At 33.6% G+C, this 21,110-nt stretch overlaps 1 protein-coding gene across 2 annotated transcripts in view; it reads left to right on the forward strand.

Moving 5' to 3' along the window:
- The window catches only part of DPY19L2 (dpy-19 like 2), an 89,486-nt gene that overhangs the window by 12,379 nt on the left and 55,997 nt on the right, over window positions 1-21,110 (forward strand). For both annotated transcript variants that reach the window (XM_030857528.2, XM_060305423.1), the window contains exons 5-9: window positions 5,152-5,272; window positions 7,921-8,014; window positions 12,670-12,727; window positions 14,444-14,535; window positions 16,786-16,885. In XM_030857528.2, the coding sequence (XP_030713388.1) occupies window positions 5,152-5,272; window positions 7,921-8,014; window positions 12,670-12,727; window positions 14,444-14,535; window positions 16,786-16,885 (465 nt within the window). The remainder of the gene's footprint in view (window positions 1-5,151; window positions 5,273-7,920; window positions 8,015-12,669; window positions 12,728-14,443; window positions 14,536-16,785; window positions 16,886-21,110) is intronic.

The raw sequence follows: 21,110 nt of genomic DNA on the forward strand, positions 1-21,110 counted from the left end.
CTCTACAACTTTTTCCTCAGTATTTTATTTTGGAATTTTTGAAAATGTATGTACATATTTATTTTTCTTTAATTTCAACCATTTTATGAATTCCAAAATTATTTGTATATTTCCCTATTATGGATATTAAATTATTTCCAGTTTTTAAATTACAGATGTAAACCATATAATCCAGCAGTTGTACTCCAGGACATTTATCCCAGAGAAATTAAAATTTATATTCACACAAAAACCTATACACATTTATTGTAGCTTTATACATTGTAGCACAAAACTGCAAACAACACAGATGTCCTTTGACATGTGAATGGTTAAAGAAACTGTGGTACACTCATACCAGGAATACAATTCAGCAATAAAAAAGGAACAAACCATAAGAAACTGCCAAACTGTTTTCCAGAGTGGTTATGCAATTTTACATTTCTACCAGGAATGTATAAGTGACTCACTTTCTCCACAGGGTCTCCAGCATTTGGTGTTGTCACTACTTTTTATTTTAATGATTCTGATTTATCAGAATGTAGTGATTTATCATTGTGGTTTTAATGTGCATTTCCCTAATGACTAATGTTGTTGAACGCTCCTTTTTTGTGTTTATTAGCTAGCTATATACCCTCTTCAGTGAAATGTGTCTTCATGTCTTTTGCTAATTTTCTAATTGGGTTTTTTTTTTTTAATGTTGAATCTTAGGATGTTCTTTATATATTCTAGGTACTACTTCTTTGCCAGGTATGTGGTTTGCAAATATTTTCTCCCGGTCTATACCTTGTTTTTTCATCCTCTTAAGTAGAGTCTTTTGCATAAGACAATTTTTAAATTTTAATGGAGTCCAGTTTAGCAATTTTTCTTCTTGTGGATTGTGCTTTTGGTGTCAAGTCTAAGAATTCTTTGCCTAGCCCTAGATGCTAAATATTTTCTACGTTTTTTTCTAAAAGCAATTCGAATTCTATCTGTGATCCATTTCATTTTGAATTAATTTCTTTATGTGACGTGAGACGTGAGACTTGGGTAAAGGTTATGTTGTTGTTGTTTTTTACCTATGGATGTCCAGTAGTTTCCATACCACTTGTTGAAAGGGCTATCTTTTCTTCATTGAATTGCTTTTGCACCTATGTGACAATAAATTAGGCATATTTCTATGGGTTTATTTCTGGGTTCCCTTCTCTCTTCCATTGATTTATGTGTCTATCCCTCTGCCAGTACCATATAGTCTTGATTTAATGTACCTATACAGTAAGTCTTGGATTAGGTAAACTGATTTCTCTCACTTCATTCTTTTTCAAAATTGGTTTAGCTAGTTCATGTGCCTTTTAATGTGTATTTAACAATAATGTTTTCTATATCTAATTCTATTGATACTTTAATAAGAATTACATTAAACATGTAAATAAATTTGAGGAGAACTGACCTCTTTGCTATTGAGTCTTCTAATTCATGAACATGGTGTGTCGCTTGTTTATTTAGGTATTCTTTGGTTTCTTTCAAAAGCATTGTGTAGTTTTCAGCATACGAGTCTTGTATGTGTTTTGATAAATATACGCCTAAGTATTTCATGTTTTTTTAAATGATGATAAAGGGGATTATATTTTTAATATTGATGCCCACATGTTCATTGTTACATGGAAATACAGTTGATTTTTTTGGTATGTTTATCTTTTACCCTGCAATCTTGCTGAATTCAATTATTAGTTCTAGGAGTATTTTTTTTTTACACATATGTTGGGAGTTTTCTACATAGTGAGGCATTTAATATGCAAATAGAGTATTATTTTTTTCTTTTAATCTGTATGTCTGTTATTTCTCTTATTTACCTTATTGCACTGGCTAGAACTTTCAGTACTATGTTTATTAAGACTGGTGAATGTGGACATCTGGACCTCATTCTTTTTTCTTTTTTTTTTGGTACACGGGCCTCTCACTGTAGTGGCCTCTCCCATTGTGGAGCACAGGCTCCGGACGCACAGGCTCAGCAGCCATGGCTCACGGGCCCAGCCGCTCCGCGGCATGTGGGATCTTCCCGGACCGGGGCATGAACCCGTGTCCCCTGCATCGGCAGGCGGACTCTCAACCACTGCGCCACCAGGGAAGCCCCAGGCCTCATTCTTGATCTTAGGGAAAAAGCATTCAGTCTCAAACCATTAAGTATAAAGTTAGCTGTAAGTTTTTTTGCACATGACCTTTATAAGATTGAGGTAGTTCCTCTCTTATTCCTAGTTTTTTCTGTAAGTTCTTATCAGAATGGGTATTGAATTTTTTCTAATGCTTTTTCTGCACCAATTGATATGATCATGGAATTTATCTTCTTTGTTCCATTAATATGATGGAGTACATTCATTTTTTCATACTGAAATAGTCTTGCATCCCTGGAATAAACCCCATCTGATCATGGCATATAATTATTTTAGTATATTGCTGAAATCTATTTACTAATATTTTGTTAGGGTTTGTTACGTCTGTCTTTATAAGGGGTATTAGTATGTGGTTTAATTTTTTGGTACTTTCTTCGTTGGTTTTGGTATCAAGTATCAAAATATCTTTAACTCCAAACCTGAGAAAATAAAGCAAAGGGAAAGTCCAGGGAACTTATTACCATGTCATTCCTTGGGCCCTGACATTCCTATCTAGTTTGCCTCTTTTCTCTACCTTTAAGGGTCTTCTTGTGTTTGATTTATATTATTCACAGGAGTTCTAGTTGTACTTGTAGGAATAGGAAATTTACATTATTTAAATGTTGACTTTTTTTTCATTTTCATTTAGTTTAAGTGATTTTCTAATTTCCCATGTGATTTCTCCTTTGATCCATTGGATACTTAAATATTGTTATTTAATTTCAGAGTACTTAAGGGTTTCCCAAATTTCTTTCTTTTTTTCTTTTAATTTCTATAAGTACTTTTCAATGTAATTTGTAGTAGTAACAATTGTATAGTATAGACCTACCTAAGATCTAAGATGAAAGAAGCAGTTTTCTGCAGCAGCTTTCTCTATATCCCGGCTTACTTTTCAAAGGCAGTCTGACCATATTTCCTCTAATGATTATCTGTCTAATTCTAGTGTAAATGGAAAAATCAAAAAGAAAAAAAAAACTATTTGTTGAATCTTCAACTTTAGTTAACATTCACTTACTCTGTGTATATAAGATAAGGACTTAGCTTATTAAACTAGGCCCATTTTTTCCAGTGTTTGTTAAGTATTATTTTTAGTTTTTGATTACTTTTGGAACTTTTTGTCGTTACATCTCTGTTTCTTGTTCCACTAGTTTCAAACAGTATGGTCTCTAAAACATTAGCTAATTTTTTTCTTTTTACTTATTAAAAATATTTATTGAATAATTTGCAGTTTTCAGCTTCTTTGATGCTTTGAAAAAGTAATCATGGTAATGTAGTTCATTTGTTTTCAAAACTTGAAAGCATGTAAATGACAGGCAACAAGGACTCGTCCAGTCTTATTTTCATATTGCATAGATACAATATGCAGATTTACATTTGCTTGCGACCTTATATAGTACTTAAGTGTTGAAGTAAATGTCCATACTTTGTGTTCACAAGATTAATTTCTCATCTAAAGATGAAATTAATTTCTCACCTAAAAGTGTAAGTTTGAAACAATGTATTTTGTAAAGACAAAAGCATTTAATGCTTACTATATGCCAGTACTTATATATATAAGCTCTAATCTCCAATCACTCTTGTAAGACGGTTATTATTGATATTAACCTCATTTAACAGATGAGGTGACTGAGGTTCAGAGGTTGAAGGATTACTTCACACCGTAGAAACAATACCTTGTAGAGTCAGAATTTTTTGTTCTATTTTGACTTCAAAGTCATGCTTTTCTACTATATTAAACGACATCTCAGAAAGGAGTATAATTCTAGAATTTGCACATACATTTAATGTGGAAATTTTTTGTACATGTATGAAAAACACACAAGAATAGAAGTTATAAGTTTAAACAGAATGTCATCTTATAAAATTAAGTGATAAAATCGTAAATAATATTATATATGAAAAGATGTTTATGACATTGTTTAGTGATGTATATTACATTAACATCCTATAATACATAATATTACATAATGAATAACTCTAACTACATGTTTCTTATGCCTAGGGAGAGACTGGAAGGATGGTCACCAAAATAGTAAAAGTAGTTAGTTCTAGGTTATTTTTAGTTTCCCTTTGAACTCCTCTTTACTTTTTTTTAACTTTTTTCCCCAATGATTTTGCATTATTTTTCCCAAATCTATAAAATTATTTATTAAAAAATCTCCCAGGCATGAGCATTTTGTCTGTAATTTTTTTGTTGCTATTTTCCCTTGTCTTTAAACTTTTTTTTTTTTTTTAATATTTATTTATTTATTTTTGGCTGTGTTGGGTCTTCGTTTCCGTGCGAGGGCTTTCTCTAGTTGCGGCGAGCGGGGGCCACTCTTCATCGCGGTGCGCGGGCCTCTCACTGTCGCGGCCTCTCCTGTTGCGGAGCACAGGCTCCAGACGCCGCAGGCTCAGTAGTTGTGGCTCACGGACCTAGTTGCTCCGTGGCATGTGGGATCTTCCCAGACCAGGGCTCGAACCTGTGTCCCCTGCATTGGCAGGCAAATTCTCAACCACTGCGCCACCAGGGAAGCCCTAAACTTTTTAAAGTAGATTTCAGGTTGGGAAGTACTGGTTAATTAAATCTGCTTGGTCAGTGTTTTAATGGGCACAGGAGCTGTTATTCCATGTGCAGTTGGTTTTATAGACTATGAGTTGGTTTTTAGACTATGAAGAAAATAAGTTCAAGGACCTAAGGGAAGTGTTACAAAATACTTCTGTAAATCTTTGTATTTTGCTATTAATTATCATAATTATGTACTTCATGCTTGATTTTACAGCTACTATTAATTATGTTATAGTTGATTACAAGAGTATATTACAGAGATGTTGATCACAACATAAATTTTGTAGATGTGCATTACTCAGTAATACATAACTTTAGTTGATAGTGTGTGTGTATAAAATTTTAAATGATTGTTTCCCACATGAAATGATTTAAATAAATTCATCAAAGTTTATAATGTTAAAGGCAACCATCATAAAATGGTATTTTGGAAAAATTATTATTAAGAAGATATTGAATTTTTCTTCATTATCTTTTTGATTTTATCTTTTGTAGGTGATTATAGCCTTCTGGTATCGCACATTTATGGGAATAATGAATTTATTTGGGCTGGAAACAAAGACCTGCTGGAATGTGACCAGAGTAGAACCTCTAAATGAAGTTCAAAGCTGTGAAGGCATGTTTCTTCCTAAAATGCTGTTGTATTGTCATTAATGTTTACATAAACGTAATGTTATGACTCCTTTAAGAATTACTATAAACTACTGTGATTTTTTTCTTTAAAAACAGTCTAGAACTGATTCACCTAAAAGTGTATTTACCCTTTAATTTTCTGAGAAGACAATGTACTTGCTAATAAGAGTGTTAATTTGGAATTTAATTTGAGTATTAATATGCTCCAGTGTAAGGCCACACTGATTATAAGTCATTCCTCCATTTCAGAAGGTACTGGGGTGGCTTGAATATATAAATTTGGGGGATGTAGATTAAATAGTCACAGTTCTACCTGTAATAGTTAACATAAATAGTTAATGTAAAAATTTAGTTATGCATAAATATTTAAAAATCAGATATATAATAGATTACTGTAGAAATTCTGCTGTTTTTGTGCTCTCACAGTCCATGAATAGTTCTAATCAAACTCTTCATATAAATCTTCTACATCAGTATCTTTGTCAAAGAACTGCTTTTCGAATCATCTAACAGTTTTCCAGGATCTGTGATTGTCACTTCCATTTAAGATGTTTGCAGTTTAGCACTGTTACAATCTTAGCATGATGCTGTTCCTTGAAACTCTTATTTGAAATCACGTGTATCTACTTGCATAACACATAGTTGTTTTTTCTTTATTTCTTCATATTCTCTAGAACATTATGTTTTATAAATATATTTTTGTTGACTTGTGTATAGTAACATTCAGTTCTCAGAATATATCCTAAATTTGTATTGCCATGTTTCCCTTACATTTTTACTGATTCCCTCAGATGGTCTTTATCACCATGGTCTAAAGCAGCATTGGTAGAAGATATTTGAGGGCAATTAGACTGTTGTTTTTTTTTTTTTGTACAAACTAAAGGAATTGAGCGACTGCCTGAACCAGCTTATAAGGTATAAACTTTTCTGAGGGATGGGAAAAAATCACCTTATATATGTACATATATGGTATTTATTAAGTTGCCACTAAGTTATAGGTTAGTGTTGGCACTTGGGACCCCAAGATAAACTGGGTAAACATGGGGCCTTACCCTCATAGAGTTTGCAACATAAGAGGGATGTTAGCGGTTACAACTGTGGTGGATGTTACAAATAGGAAAATAAGATTGCTGAGGTTAGGAGAAGTGTTTCAAGAATAGGAACCATAATTTTCCAAAGTCCTGAGGCAAGGGAGAACTGAAAGAAAGCTAGATTTCCTAGAGCAGAGAGATAGAGAAGAAAACATGGTGTGAAATGATGCTTAGAATGTAAGCAAGGGTCCGATAATGAAGGACCATTTACTAGTTAAGGATTTTATGTGTATTCATTGAAGACTTTTGACAGATTTTTATTTTCAAAACACAATTTTGGCAGTTACATGGAAAAGACACTAGTAAAGGACAAAAGTGAATTCAGTGAGGCCAGGTAGGAAACTATTTTGCTCTCAGCAAGTGATTGCAGGAAAGGTAACTGGAAAATGAATGGATTTGAGAGATAGCTGGAAGGAGAAACGACAAGATTTGGTAATTGTTTGATGGGGAAGGGGAAGGAGAATGAATTTATGTAACACTGTTGGGTTTCTAGCTTAATTGAGTCCCTCCATTCAAAGTGGTAAGAAACATTTTTAAAAGTAGCAGGTTTGAATTGCTATTAATTCGAGGTACCTGAGAAACCCCAAAGTGTAGATGTCAAGAGGCTACCTGCATATACATACCTATAGGAATAAGAAGAAAGTTCTCATCTGAAGGTATACTTGGAGTCATCTGTATATAGATGATAATTGGAACCATGGAACTGGAAGAATTTCTTTAAGGAGAATATACAGACTGAGAAAAGAAGAAGGTATATGACAGAGCCTAAGGTGGTCCAACATTGAAGGGCGGTGGTGTAAAAGGATGAGAAGTTACTAGGACAGACTGAAAAGGAATGATCAGAGAAGAAGAAGAAATCAGAAAGGCCAGCCTTTAGATCCTGGCTCCACCAGTTACAGCTAAATAACTTTTGACAAGTTACTTAAGTTTTCTGTGTTGTTTTCTCAACCATTAAAAAACGTATTTTCATACCAAGTAATTTCAAAGATTTGTTCTGAGTATTATGTGAGATGATGATTGCAAAGTACCTAGTAGATTATGTGTGTGTGTTAATATATATATATATGTATTGTCTTATACACAGGATATAGTAAGTATTAAGGTCCTGGCTATACATGATAATGGATTAATTTATCCCATACAGACTAAAGCTGCTCCTTGAAGTCAGGGGCCGTATTTTACTCATCCTAGAGCCTAGAAAAAGATAAAATTAATGCAATGGATTTTCGCTTGTAATTTATCAAATGGCTCTACAGACAGTTCTAGATACGGAACAATAGCAGCATCACCTAAATAAAATGAAGCACCAACTAATCATTACACTATAACAACACTTCAATAGGGAAAAGTATAAATGTAACTAATAATGCCTCATGGATGGGGAAAGTACTAATGTAACTATTAAATAGAGCAGCAGTCTGAGCAGCAAAGCTTTCAGCAAATTCACTAGCTCTTGATTACAAAGCATTGAGATAATTATGCCCAATTACTGTATAGTAATTTATTCATTAAATACTGAATAATCTGTGTCTTTTTAAAGGATTGGGAGACCCTGCTTGCTTTTATGTTGGTGTGATTTTTATTTTAAATGGAATAATGATGGGATTGTTCTTCATATATGGTGCATACTTGAGGTAAGACTACTGTATTAAAAGATCTTTCAGTGGGATAATAAGGACTTTCTGACATTTGTTGATTAAATTAAAAGGATAGGGCTTCCCTGGTGGCGCAGTGGTTGAGAGTCCGCCTGCCAATGCAGGGGACACGGGTTCGTGCCCCGGTCCGGGAGGATCCCACATGGCGCGGAGTGGCTGGGCCCGTGAGCCATGGCCGCTGAGCCTGTGTGTCCAGAGCCTGTGCTCCGCAACGGGAGAGGACACAACAGTGAGAGGCCCGCGTACAAAAATAAATAAATAAATAAATAAATAATTAAAAGGATAAATAACAAGATTAATTGACTAATAGTAGGAAACCTTTAGATTTTATTTTTTTCAGAAGCTGAGCCAAATATGCAGCCAAAAGCTAGAGCTGTCACTAAAACAATATCTTAAAGGCCTGTCTTTTATCCTTATGGGGGTATTTTTTAAGCTTATTAAGATTCCTGAACAAAGATTTTAATGAAAATACCTCTAGATCATGTGTAAAATTATTATAACATTAGAGGGGATCTTTGGTTGGCATTAGTAGCAAAGTATTAATATTTCTAATTTTCATCTCTGTACATGTGAAATTAAGAAAGCAGTAAAAGAAAATGTATATCACTTGTAGCATACACTTACATTTGATAGCCTATCTTTCTTGATAACAGCAACCACAATTTTGTTTGGGGTAGCAGGGTGCCCAATTTCAGGTGATAGGTTGAAGTTAACTATGACCATTGTGTATTCTGCTTCCCACTCTCCATTGCATGTTGGGAGAGCCATATGAGCTAGCTTTTCTGGTGAAAAAGAAAGTGAAATCAGACTTGGTTACACCAGGAAAGCATTTGCCTTTCTAACAAAAGGTTAGATTCAGCTGCCGCTTTTCTGTTATTTTCCTGCTTTTACCTGGATGTGATACCTGGAGCTATTGCAGTCATTTTGTGATCATGAGGAAAAGGCCATAAACATAGCACATATGTCTGCCTTTTTTTTTTTTTGCGGTATGTGGGCCTCTCACAAACCCTGCAGTTTTTCTATTCCTGTGCTTTCTAAAGATTCTATAGTCTTTTGAGAATCTTTCACTTACATATTAGCCATAAACCATACTTGTTTTATTGTTTTTGTTTTTGTTTTTTGTGGTACGCGACCTCTCACTGTTGTGGCTTCTCCTGTTGCGGAGCACAGGCTCTGGACGTGCAGGCTCAACAGCCATGGCTCATGGGCCCAGCTGCTCCGCGGCATGTGGGATCCTCCCGGACTGGGGCTCGAACCCCTGTCTCCTGCATTGGCAGGTGGACCCTCAACCACTGCGCCACCAGGGAAGCCCTCATATGTCTGCCTTAACATCCTTCTGCTGCTGAACCAATGCCAACAGACACTTATCTTTTATTTTCTTGTTGAATGATATAATAAGCATCCATATTATTTAAGACACTTCTGTCAGATTTTGTTTTTGACAACAGAATACATTTTTAACTGAATCATCAGATTTCTTTACAATGTTATTCTTGAACTGTGCAACATTAAAAGTGAAAAATTTAGATTTAATCTTTCAACAATTACTGAGTTTTCATAAGGTTTATGTTTCTATAGAGATTAATACATATATACCCCTTGGTTTTGGAAGTTTTCAGCATAAAAATCCTAGCACAGAATCAGTGAAAAATTGTGATCTTGATAAAATTGTTGGCCTTGATAAGCTGATTTTAAAATTATTCAGAAATGCACAGGGCCTAAAATAGTTGAGACAATCCTGAAGGAAATGTGAGAACTTGCTTCATTAATTATTTCTATATTATAAAGCTAATGTAAATAAGACAATGTGATATTGGCATAGAGATAGACAAGTAGATCACTGGAATAAAGTAGAACCCAGAAGCAGAAATGTACATTGATATACACCTGGTATATGACAAAGTGGATATTACAGATCAGTGAGTAAGGATAGGCTTCTCAATAAATGGTGCTGAAATAATGGGGAGATCATATGGAACAAAGCAGAGTCAGAACTTATGAAAAACAAATACTAGTTGGATTAAAAACTCAAATGTGATAGACAAAATTATAAAATGTTTAAAATGTTATATAGAAGATTATCATCAGTAACTTGGGGGTAAGAAAGGATTTCTTAAACAAGTACAAAAGTCCAGCCATGAAGAAGAAAACTGATAAATTTGATGAAAAGAATTTAAGTTCCTCAAGATATAATAGAATGAAAAGATAAGCCACAAGCTGGGAAAAGATACTGCAAAGCATGTATGCAATGTGGTATCCAGACTTACATTCATTAATTAGACAAATATTTATTGAATGCCTACTGTGACTGGGAGCACTATTCTAGGTGCTAGGAAAACAAAACAAACAATCCCTGTCCTCATGGAATTTATGTTCTAGGGGATAGACAAAGACTAAGAAGATAGACCACCCAACTGAAAATCGGACAAAATATTTATGAATAGACATTTCCCAGAAGAATTCCAGATTGCCAACAAACATGTAAAATTGACCACCATCATTAATTATGGGGAAAAGACTAATTTAAACCACAATGAGATACCATTTCACACCTACTAGATTTACAAAGGCAACTTTTAACCCTGGTGGGTGGATATATAAATTAGTACAGCTATTTTGGAAAAATGGTGTGCATTATCTAGTAATTTGAAGATACAGGTACCTTATAACTCAGCAATTCCAATTTAAAGTAAATATGCCTAAGAAACTCTTTTATGTACACCAGAAAATATATACAAGAACATAGCAGCATTGTTTGTACTAGCTCCAAACTAGAAACAACTTAAGTGTCCTTCAGCAGAGAAGTGTGCACATTGTAGGTTTATTAATACAGTGAAATACTGTACAACAATGATAATGAACTATAGCTACAAACATCAATGTGGAAAAGTCTTACAAATGCTGAATGAATCAAGGCATGCACAAAATTTAAAAATACTGCATACTTATATTTGTATAAAGTTTAAACACAGATTAAATGATAGTATGATATGTATATAGAAGCAGTTATATTGGTAATCACAAAACTCAGGATAGTGTCTGTCTTAAGAGGTGGCAAGTGAGGTCTCAGGGTGTGATCAGTTTTCTGTTTCAATGATATATGGTAGATACAAGAATATCTACTTATAAGTGTTCTATAAGCTATCTAGAAATTTTTATGTACTTTTCTATATGTGTGTCAGATAGGAAAAATACATAAGCTCATCAGTATTTTGAGGGAAAGGATGACTTTTAGATTATGTTAACAGGCTTTAAATTGTTCTAGTTTAAAAAATAGTTTATTTATTATGCTTTTTTCAAATATGGAAAATGTTACACGAGACTAAGACATTTTAAAAGTTAGTACTTTTCATTGGGAGAGCTACCCAAAAGGTGAAAGTCTTCTCTAAATTGGTTACACAGTTCTAGAATATCAAATACATTATTAGGCTCCAGTCTTTAAGAAGGATATGTAGATATAACATATGTTGGCTATAAAAGTGTCACCAAAACTGTGAGGAGATTAGAAACTATGGCATATGAGAATATGAGAAACAAAAGCAATAGGGATTTGGGGAAATTTTTCTATTTCTTACCTTGGCCACCCTTCCGCACTGGCACTAACTTGGAAGGTAGATATTCCATTTCTATTCTTTTGGTGGTTAATGATAAAATGTTAACATGCATATCTAACTTGATCAAGTCTAAAATTAATTGATATCTTTCCTCTTCTTTTTGATCAGTACAAGGAATTTCAGAACACTTTACTTCAAAACAGCCCCTAGCATCTTGTAATTATTACCATAATTTAGTACTTCTAGTACCCCTCCACAGCAGTCATCACTGTTGTTTTTTGTTGTCAAATCTTCCTTAGATTTATCCACATGTTCCTAGTTTCTATATGCAGCATTTGTTCTTGCTTCTCACACCTTCCTCCTTTCAATTTCTTCTTTTCTGATGTGCGTCCTTTGAACTTCCCTTAGTGAAAACTGTTAAAGGTAAATTACTTCCCATTGGCTTTCCTCTGCTTGTTTTGTTAAACTCATTCTTTCCTTTTTTCAATCATTCAACCAATATTTATTGTCTTCCGAGTCTGAAGCTGTGTATATAATGATGAACAATACTTTAAAGAAAAGGCAACTTTAAGAAGTGGTTTTTAATCTTTGATAATAATCAGCCATCCTTGATCTCAGTTTTGTATTCTACATTGTTGTTTCTTGGGACTCAACAAAAGAATATTTGCAGTAGTTTAGATGGTTCAGTTACCGCTAAATGAAACTGTTAGACTCTTCATCTCTCAGTCACTGAAATCCAATTTGGAATGACAAAAATTTGCCTCCACTCAGAATATTCAAAGAATACAGTATAAACTCTAAAGTGCTGGCCTGTTCGTTAAAAATTATTTTATGTTCACATATAATATTTTACATAGAAAATATTTTAAATATAAAATTAATGACATTCAGATTACTTTGTATGTACACTTTGTATGCTTTTACATTCAAGAATAAAACATCAACTACATGGGTACTTCTGAAATTTTTACTGTTATTTTATATGGTTTAGTACTATGACATTTTAAAAATCTAAGATAATTTTGTGAAAAACTCACTATATTTTACATGAATTTTGATTGTATACATTTTTTTTTACAGTGGGACTCAACTTGGAGGTCTAATTACAGTATTATGCTACTTTTTCAACCATGGAGAGGTTTGTTTTCTAGAAAATAATTTGTACAAATAGAAGGGGTGGCATAGGAACAAGGAAACTTATTCATCAAAACAGTATTTAATTGTATATTACTTAGGATTTGACAGTATTTTAAAGAACCTTGTGTTGTAAGTTGATGTTTTAATCATGTTGATCCACATTTTTACATAATAATTAGAATTTATGGTGTGAGCTATCTTGCCTGGTTTTAGAATGTATATATGTTACATATATTTTATAGAAAAAGGAAGTACTATATTAGTTGAGTTTAGGCACTTTATGTACATTATCTCACTCCCACCAAAATTTTTAGGGAGGTGGCTGTTATCCTCACAGTAGAAGATATGAAACTGAAATTTGGAGAGGATAAGTTACGTACTCAAGATTCCACATTCACACCATGATGAAGCTGGGTTTCCTCTTCTACATCTTTCTGGCTCTAAAACCTTACTTCTTTCTGTTACATCATGCTGCCTTTTTAATTACACAAAATGCTGACTTCAAAATACAAATTAACTTACTAACTCAGCCCAATAAGACATGGTCCACCTAAAAAGAGTTCATGGAAACGTACTTAGAATATGATAGATTCGTTCAACAAAATATCAAGTACAAAACGTGTGCCAGAGTCTGTGTTAGATGCTGAGGATATGGCCAAGAAAAGTGGAAGAATCTGACTGCTAGTTTTTGGAAGCAAAATATGTAGTATGTTATGGCACAGATTATATAGGATGGAAATCTCTATCCATTACTATTGGGAAAGGTAGATACTTGGTTAATTTTAAAAAATCAGTTAGACAAGGGAATCATAAAAATTATACATAAGTATCTTAAATATATTAACTTAAAGCAAACAAATACATTGTCAGTCACCAGTGTATTAGTATAAACACAAGACCTTTTCTTTGAGTATGCCAGATGACTGACACTATGAGTTGACCTTCTTATACATACCGTAACTCACCTTCCGAGGTTTATGATTTTGGTTTCCTGGAAGAAGAGCAATAAATTTTAAGACTCTTGCAAAGTTGTAAGAGTTTAGATTCTTTCTAGAATTTCAGAATTCTTGATATAAAATTTTATAATATTCCCACCCATATGTTTTGGAAATAGTTTTAAAGTCTATATGAAAATTTAATTAATACTTTCATTGTATACATCATATCAGTGAATCCCAAATACTTCTAGTTGTTTTTAGAAATTTATAGTTAACTCTTTCAAAGGTATATTTCACAAATTCAGAGACAGTCTTAATTACTTGTAGTGAGTGTCTATACACATTAAACTTGTCATGTGTAAACATTTGGTGTTTGTGAATGCCCTAGGTGACATTTGTTTAGATATTTTTCTGAGCATGTATAAATCCCAAAGCCCTGGGTTGCCCAGGGTCATCACTGAAGAGCTGGAATGTGGATCTGGTTTGTCTTTCCCAGAATTCTCACTGCTCCTAACCCTATCATCTTGTTTGTCCTTCGAGTGTCCTTACGTTTGGCCTGATCTATCTTTCACTTGTTTCTGGACTTGCTAGTTAATGGCTCTCTACCTAATGGCTATGTGCTGTAAGAGAACTCCAAAAACTGAGGAGCTATACCAGGTCTCCAGAAATAAATGAGCCTAGTATTAAAATTACTAAAACCAGCCCACCCATGATTTTTTAAATTAATTGTGTTTATTGCAATGGAACATAGAGTGAGGTAAGCATTTTATTGATTTCAGGCTACTCGGGTGATGTGGACACCACCTCTCCGGGAAAGTTTTTCATATCCATTTCTTGTACTTCAGATGTACATCTTAACTGTGATTCTCAGGTAATTTTTATTTATAAAACGAAACTAGCTAAATTGTAAGTTTCTCAAAATTACTTCAACCTATCGTTATAATTACTAAATTTGGACTCTATTTTAAAAAATTACTTCAAAAATAGTGTGTCCAGTTTAAAAAGAATCTAAAATTGCTATGTAAAAAATCGTTTTCCACTTAAGAGTCTAGGCTACAGGTTTTACATAACTGTTATGTTTTAATAAACCAATATGTATGTGTTCATATATATTTGGTAAAGATGCAAAGGTTTTTGAGAAAGTATTACTTTTTTCCCTCAATGCTTATGTACTCTGACTCATTGTTGTCCATCCTATGGTTTTGATGTAGCATGAAAAAAAAAAGTGTTCTATGCACAAATAAATTTGGGAAATGCTAGGTTGGATAGATAAGGAGTATCTATATTCATATGTTTATGACTATATCGGAACTACAGATGTTTCTAGAAACTCAGCCAAAGTTTCATCTCAGCTGTTTTTCCTGGACACATTTTTTGGTTGGGATTAATTTTATAAGCATTTCAGAAATTTTAAAAGTCTGAGGAACAACAACAAAAACATAAATAGTAGAATACTATAAATAACTTTACCATAGAGATAGGTTCATAGAATGTTCATGAGATCTCTTATTGAGAGAGTGATCACTGTCCCCTCCAAACTCCCAGAGAAACCCGTAGTTCACTTACTAGTACCCATCAGATTTTGCCTATATTAAGATCATTTGTGTACATGTCTTCTTTCTTTCTTAAAACTGTAAATTTGTTAATAAAGCATACATACACAAATGTCTAAACATACACTTAATGTATTAAAATGCCACTGGAAACAGAGACCGTGCCACATTTATCTCTTTAACCATGGAGCACTTAGCACACTGCCATGTAGACATTTAAGGCTCTTATATGTTAGCTTAAGGAAGGTAAATAAAGGCATACTGGCATGACTACCAACCTCTAGAAAGGTGCAGACTACCTTGTGGTTTGTTAACCTACATGAAAGTTTATTTTTGGATTGAATATGGATTTGGGAATCTGATCCTTATCCCGATTTCTATATCTTTGCTCTAAACCTTATCTTCTCTCAAAGATTATGGTAGAGGAAGCTGCCTGTTTATCCCCACTCATTCCCAGTTAAATTTCTAGAAAGATGGTTTATTTTCCACTTTTATTTTTTGAAGTGATATTAGTCTAACCAATCAGAGAGTTCATGGAATTAAATATGTTAATTAGAACATTTAGAATTGTATCCTTGAGTGCATGTGTTATACTCCATTCCTTAGCCAAAAGTAATTTTTATTTTATAAATATAACTGAGTACTTAGTGAATATATTTTGTGATAATATTATTAAACAATATGATCATTAAAAATTTTCCTTTTGAAAATGTATATACCACAGTACAAGAATTTATGGAAATCCAATACAACCTTTATAAAAAGAAGAGTTACAGTTTTATAATTTACACAAAATACGTGCATTTCTTTTTTTCATATTCTAAAAGGTAATAAAATCTGTGTGGTAAAAGGTATTGGTTACTGATAAATCTCATTATTGCAGAATGGACGGTTTAAACTTCAATATGCATTAGTTTAACTGTATTCCAGAATTATTTCTTTAAAGTCATTGTTTAAAATCTCTTTAGGTTTTTCTCATAGTCGTTAGCTTATTATTTCACCAGCACTTATACTTTTCTTCATTGCTTTTTGAAACATAAAAGTGGTGGTATATGAAAGTTATTGCTGCTCATGTAGTATAAATATCTCGAGGTATGCAAGGTCAGTTCAGATTCTACTTTCTGACATTCTTGCTGGAGTATTAAATTTCTAATGTCATGCATAGTTAAAGAAAAATAAATTTTTAGTTGAATATAGTTGATTTACAATATTTTATTAGTTTCAGGTATACAGAATAGTGATTCATTATTTTTACAGATTATATACTCCATTAAAAGTTTACAAAATAATGACTTGAATTCCCTGTGCTATATGTTTAAGATACCTACTGATAAACTAGATACAATACTTTATTTAAAGCTCTAATTTTGTTTGTTTTATTATAAACATTTTTATAACCCAAATATTTTAAGTTCTTCTTAATGAGCTTTTAAAAGTTAACTATATTTTGTTGTCTAACATCAAAGGTAAGGGGATCAATAGATTTTAGCATTTTGCAACTAGTCATTCAGTTTAATGATAGGCTACTTTTATAGTAAAACTTACTGGTGTCAATTCTCTCCATTAAGGACATCGAACAATAGTAAAAAGCATTTTATTGCACTGTGCCTTTCCAATGTTGCTTTTATGCTTCCCTGGCAATTTGCTCAGTTTATACTTTTTACACAGGTAAGATGATTTTAAACTAATTTAAGTTGAATGCAAGATGTGCTTGCTTGTTTCCATAGGAAAAAAAATTTTTATTGAAGTATAGTTGATTTACAATATTGTGCTAATTTCTGCTGTACAGCAAAGTGACTCAGTTATACACATATATACGTTCTTTTTTTATATTCTTTTTCATTACAGAGAAATTTTAAATGTGATTATATTTGTGCCCTAATAGATTTTCAAAATATGGAATAATTATAAAGTTTATATACATGTGTGTTTTTTTTTTAATCATATAAATCTACCTTCTGTTAATGTGTTTGTTAGTTAGGCAGATATTAAACCTGCAAAAGACTTTTTCCTCTTATTTTAATCCATAATTTTTCCTGTTGGTATTTGAGATGATCTCTGTAAACCTTCCTGTAGATTTTCCTTCTGTCTGAGGAATCATTTTAGGAGCCAAGCTGCGCAACATGGTAAGGGCCATTTCGATTCTTCATGGAAGGGGATTTCTGCTTCTAATCCAGCTAAATGTTGGCTGTTCTGTCTGAAGAGCAGAATCTTACTGGACACCATTTCTCAGAGCTTTAATCATGGTATTATTCAGTGAATTGAGGCCATATCCTGTTTCTTCAAACAACTAAGTAACTAATAGCAAGAAACTGAGCTGGGGAAGCAGAGAGTAAAAGGTCAATTTGGATGAAATTTCCTACTATGATTTTTCTTTAGAACTCCTTTCCACCTAACTAACAAACACTGATAATATGTAATGATGTTCTTTATTGGCAGTGAGAAATTCTGCCAAGAATCCTTGTGCTGCCAATTGTCTACAAAGAATGAAGTTATAACCACAACTTAATTGATGCTGCATGTTTAAAGCATGTTAAGAGTATTCCCTCTGCCTTACTTCCTTATATTTGGTCTATAACTAACACAGAATTTCTGTGGTTTTCATTATTTGCATATGCCAACATAGTAGAATAGATTTCTAATGTGCATCATTTCCTGGCAAGGAAATGTATTAATTTAGCTCCTTCGGTAATTTTGATATTGCCTTAATGATTTTCTATCCATTCAAAAGTTATAGTATACTTTTACTTGTTGTTGTTGTTTCTTTTTTTTGAGATGTAATTAACATTTTGTAAGTTTAAGATATACGATGTATCAATACATTATTATATTGCAATATGATTATCCCCTGATTAACACCATAGTGTTATTTAACACCTCTATCAAGTCACATAATTATTATTTCATTCTTGTGGTGAGAACGTTTAAGATCTAGTTTCTTAGCAACTTTGAATTATATGATACAGTATTGACTATAATAACTATGCTATGCATTAGAACTGCAGAACTTATTCATCTTCTAGTTGCAAGTTTGTATACTTTGTCCAACATCTCTCTAATTCCCCCACCCCCAAGCCCCTGTTAATCACCATTCTACTCTCTGTTTTTACAAGTTTGGCTTTTTTAGATTCCACATACAAGTGATATAATAAAGTATTTGTCTTTGTCTGACTTATCTCACTTAGCATAATGCCTTCAAGGTCCATCTGTGTTGTCACAAATGGCAGGATTTATATATATATATATATTTATATACATATATATGTATATTTATATACATATATATATATGTGTGTGTAGCATGTCTTCTTTATCCATTCATCTGTTGATGGACACTTAGGTTGTTTCCATACCTTGGCTATTGTGCATAATGCTGCAGTAAACATAGATGTGTAGATATCTCTTCAATATTCTGTTTTCATTTCCTTTGGAATATGTACCCAGAAGTGGGATTGCTGGATCATATGGTAGCGGTATTTTAAATTTTTTGAGAAACCTCCATAGTGTTTTTCATAGTGGCTCCACCAATTTATTTACATTCCCACTAACAGTGCACAAGGGTTCCCTTTCCTCCACATCCTCACCAACATTTGTTTTCTTTTGTCTTCTTGATGATAACCTTTCTAATAGGTATGGAGGGATATCTTGCTGTGGATTTGATTTTATTTCCCTGATGATTAGTGATATTGGGTGTTTTTTCATGTACCTGTTGGCCATTTGGATGTATTCTTTTGAAAAATATTTATTGTTCCTCTACCCATTTTTTAATCAGTTTTTTTTTCGTTATTGAGTTGTATGAGTTCTTTATACATTTTGGATATTAAGATTTCACCTAATAGATGATCTGCAAATATTTTCTCCCGTTGCATAGGTTGCCTTTTCATTTTGTTGATTGTTTCCTATGTTGTGCAGAAGCTTTTTATCAGTAGTTTGATGTAGTCTCACTTGTTGGTTTTTGCTTTTGTTGCTCGTGCTTTTGGTGTTACAATCCAAAAAATCATTGCCATGATGAGGGTCAAGGAGCTTATTCCCTAAGTTTTCTTCTAGGGGTTTTATGGCATCAGGTCTTATATTTAAGTCTTTAATCCATTTTAAGTTAATTTTTGTGAGTGGTGTAAGATAGAAGTCCAATTTCATGTAAATATCCAGTTTTCCTGACACCATTTATTGAAGACATTATTTTTCCCCCTAAGTATTCTTGGCTTCCTTGTCAAATATTAATTGACAGTATATGCATGGGTTTACTTACGGTCACTCAATCTGTTCCATTGCTGTGTATATTAGTCTTTATTCCTGTACCATACTGTTTTGATTACTGTAGTTGATAGAGTAATGGGGGTTCCTTATATGTTACAGTCCTTTTTTTTTTTGCTGCTTTTAGGATTCTCTCTGTCTTTGATTTTTAAGTTTCATTATAGTGTGTCTTAGGGAAGGTATTTTTCAATTACAGTAATGGAGTGATTTATTAGCTTTGTGAACTTGCATGTCCAAATCTCTTCATTGGTTTGGAAGTTCTCAGCTATTATTTCTTTAAATAAACTTTCTGTCCTTTCTCCCTCTCTTTTCATAGAACTCCGGTGATTCTCTTATTTGATCATTTGATATTTTCATATAAATCACATAGACTTTCTTCACTCTTTTTCATTCTTTCTTCTTCTTTCTCCTCTGACAGCGTATTTCAAAGTTCCTATCTCACTGTTCTGTCTTCTGTTTGGTCTGTCCTGATGTTGATACTCTATTGCAGTTTTCATTTCATTCATTGAATTCTTCAGTTCCAGAATTTGTTTTGTTCTTTTAATCATTTTTATCTCTTTGTTAATCTTCTCATGTTTTTCATGTATTTTTATCCTGATTTCATTGAATTGTATTTCTGTATTTTCTTGTACCTCGTCGAGTTTCCACAAAACAGCTATTCTGAATTCTTTATCGGGTAAATCGTAGAATTCTGTTAGAGTTTGGTTACTGGAGGACTGTTGAGATTTTTTGGTGATATTTCATGTTATTCTTATTCATGTTTCCTTGATTCTTCATGTTCCTTGAAGTTTTGTGTTGCAGTTTTTGCATTTCAGGTTGCCTTCAGGTGGGATATATTCTTCATTCATCCTGCTTATATCTGGGGTTTTCTCTGACCTTATATGGATACACCTGCTTCATGCTTCTTGCTCCCTCTGTGGCAGAATTATTAAGCTTGTATGTCTTTTCTAGACAGGCCCACAGACCCTGGCCTCTTTTTCACATGAGCTCCTTATCTACTAGAACTCACTCTTACTGCCACACTAAGGAACATGAAAAAGGAGCCAGCTGCAGAGTCGGGAGAGGTGTGAGTTTAACACTCAGGAGGTGTCAAGAGTGCCTGCAGGCCAAGTGGAGGGATCTTTGGGTGGTTTTCTCAGCAGCTGGTAGGCAGGTTTCCTGCCAGAGTCCTGAGCACAACCAGAAGGAACTGCATCCTTTCAATGCCCTCTGATATTCTTATTTGCCTCTTTCTCAATCTCCTACCTGCCCCAGTCATGGAGGTCGCACCGCAGAGCTCTGAGTGCTGTGGGAAAGAAATTGTTTTTTCCAGCAATGTCCTGCATAGCTGGGGATGCCAGGCACACACTCATCATTCTCCTTTTCCCCCATGGGAGAGGTTGCCACTGGCTAGTTCAGGCTCTCACTGTGCCACCTTGGGGATAGGGTGGTGTTGACAAAGTTCCTCTTACTCTCTCTAGTGCATCCAAACTCATATATATTTTTGCTCCAATGAAGTGCTTGAGCCTCTCCTCAGGAAGACTGGATTCTACAGGACTCTCTTGTCTGTGGGTGTCTGCCGAAGTCAGCAGTATCCAGATTTTCTTCAACCATAGCTGAGAAGAGCTGGGATTAGTTCACTGGCTCCTGCTTATTCCAC

This window comes from Globicephala melas, chromosome 9 (genome assembly GCF_963455315.2).
Source record: "Globicephala melas chromosome 9, mGloMel1.2, whole genome shotgun sequence".
Taxonomy (NCBI): Eukaryota; Metazoa; Chordata; class Mammalia; order Artiodactyla; family Delphinidae; genus Globicephala; species Globicephala melas.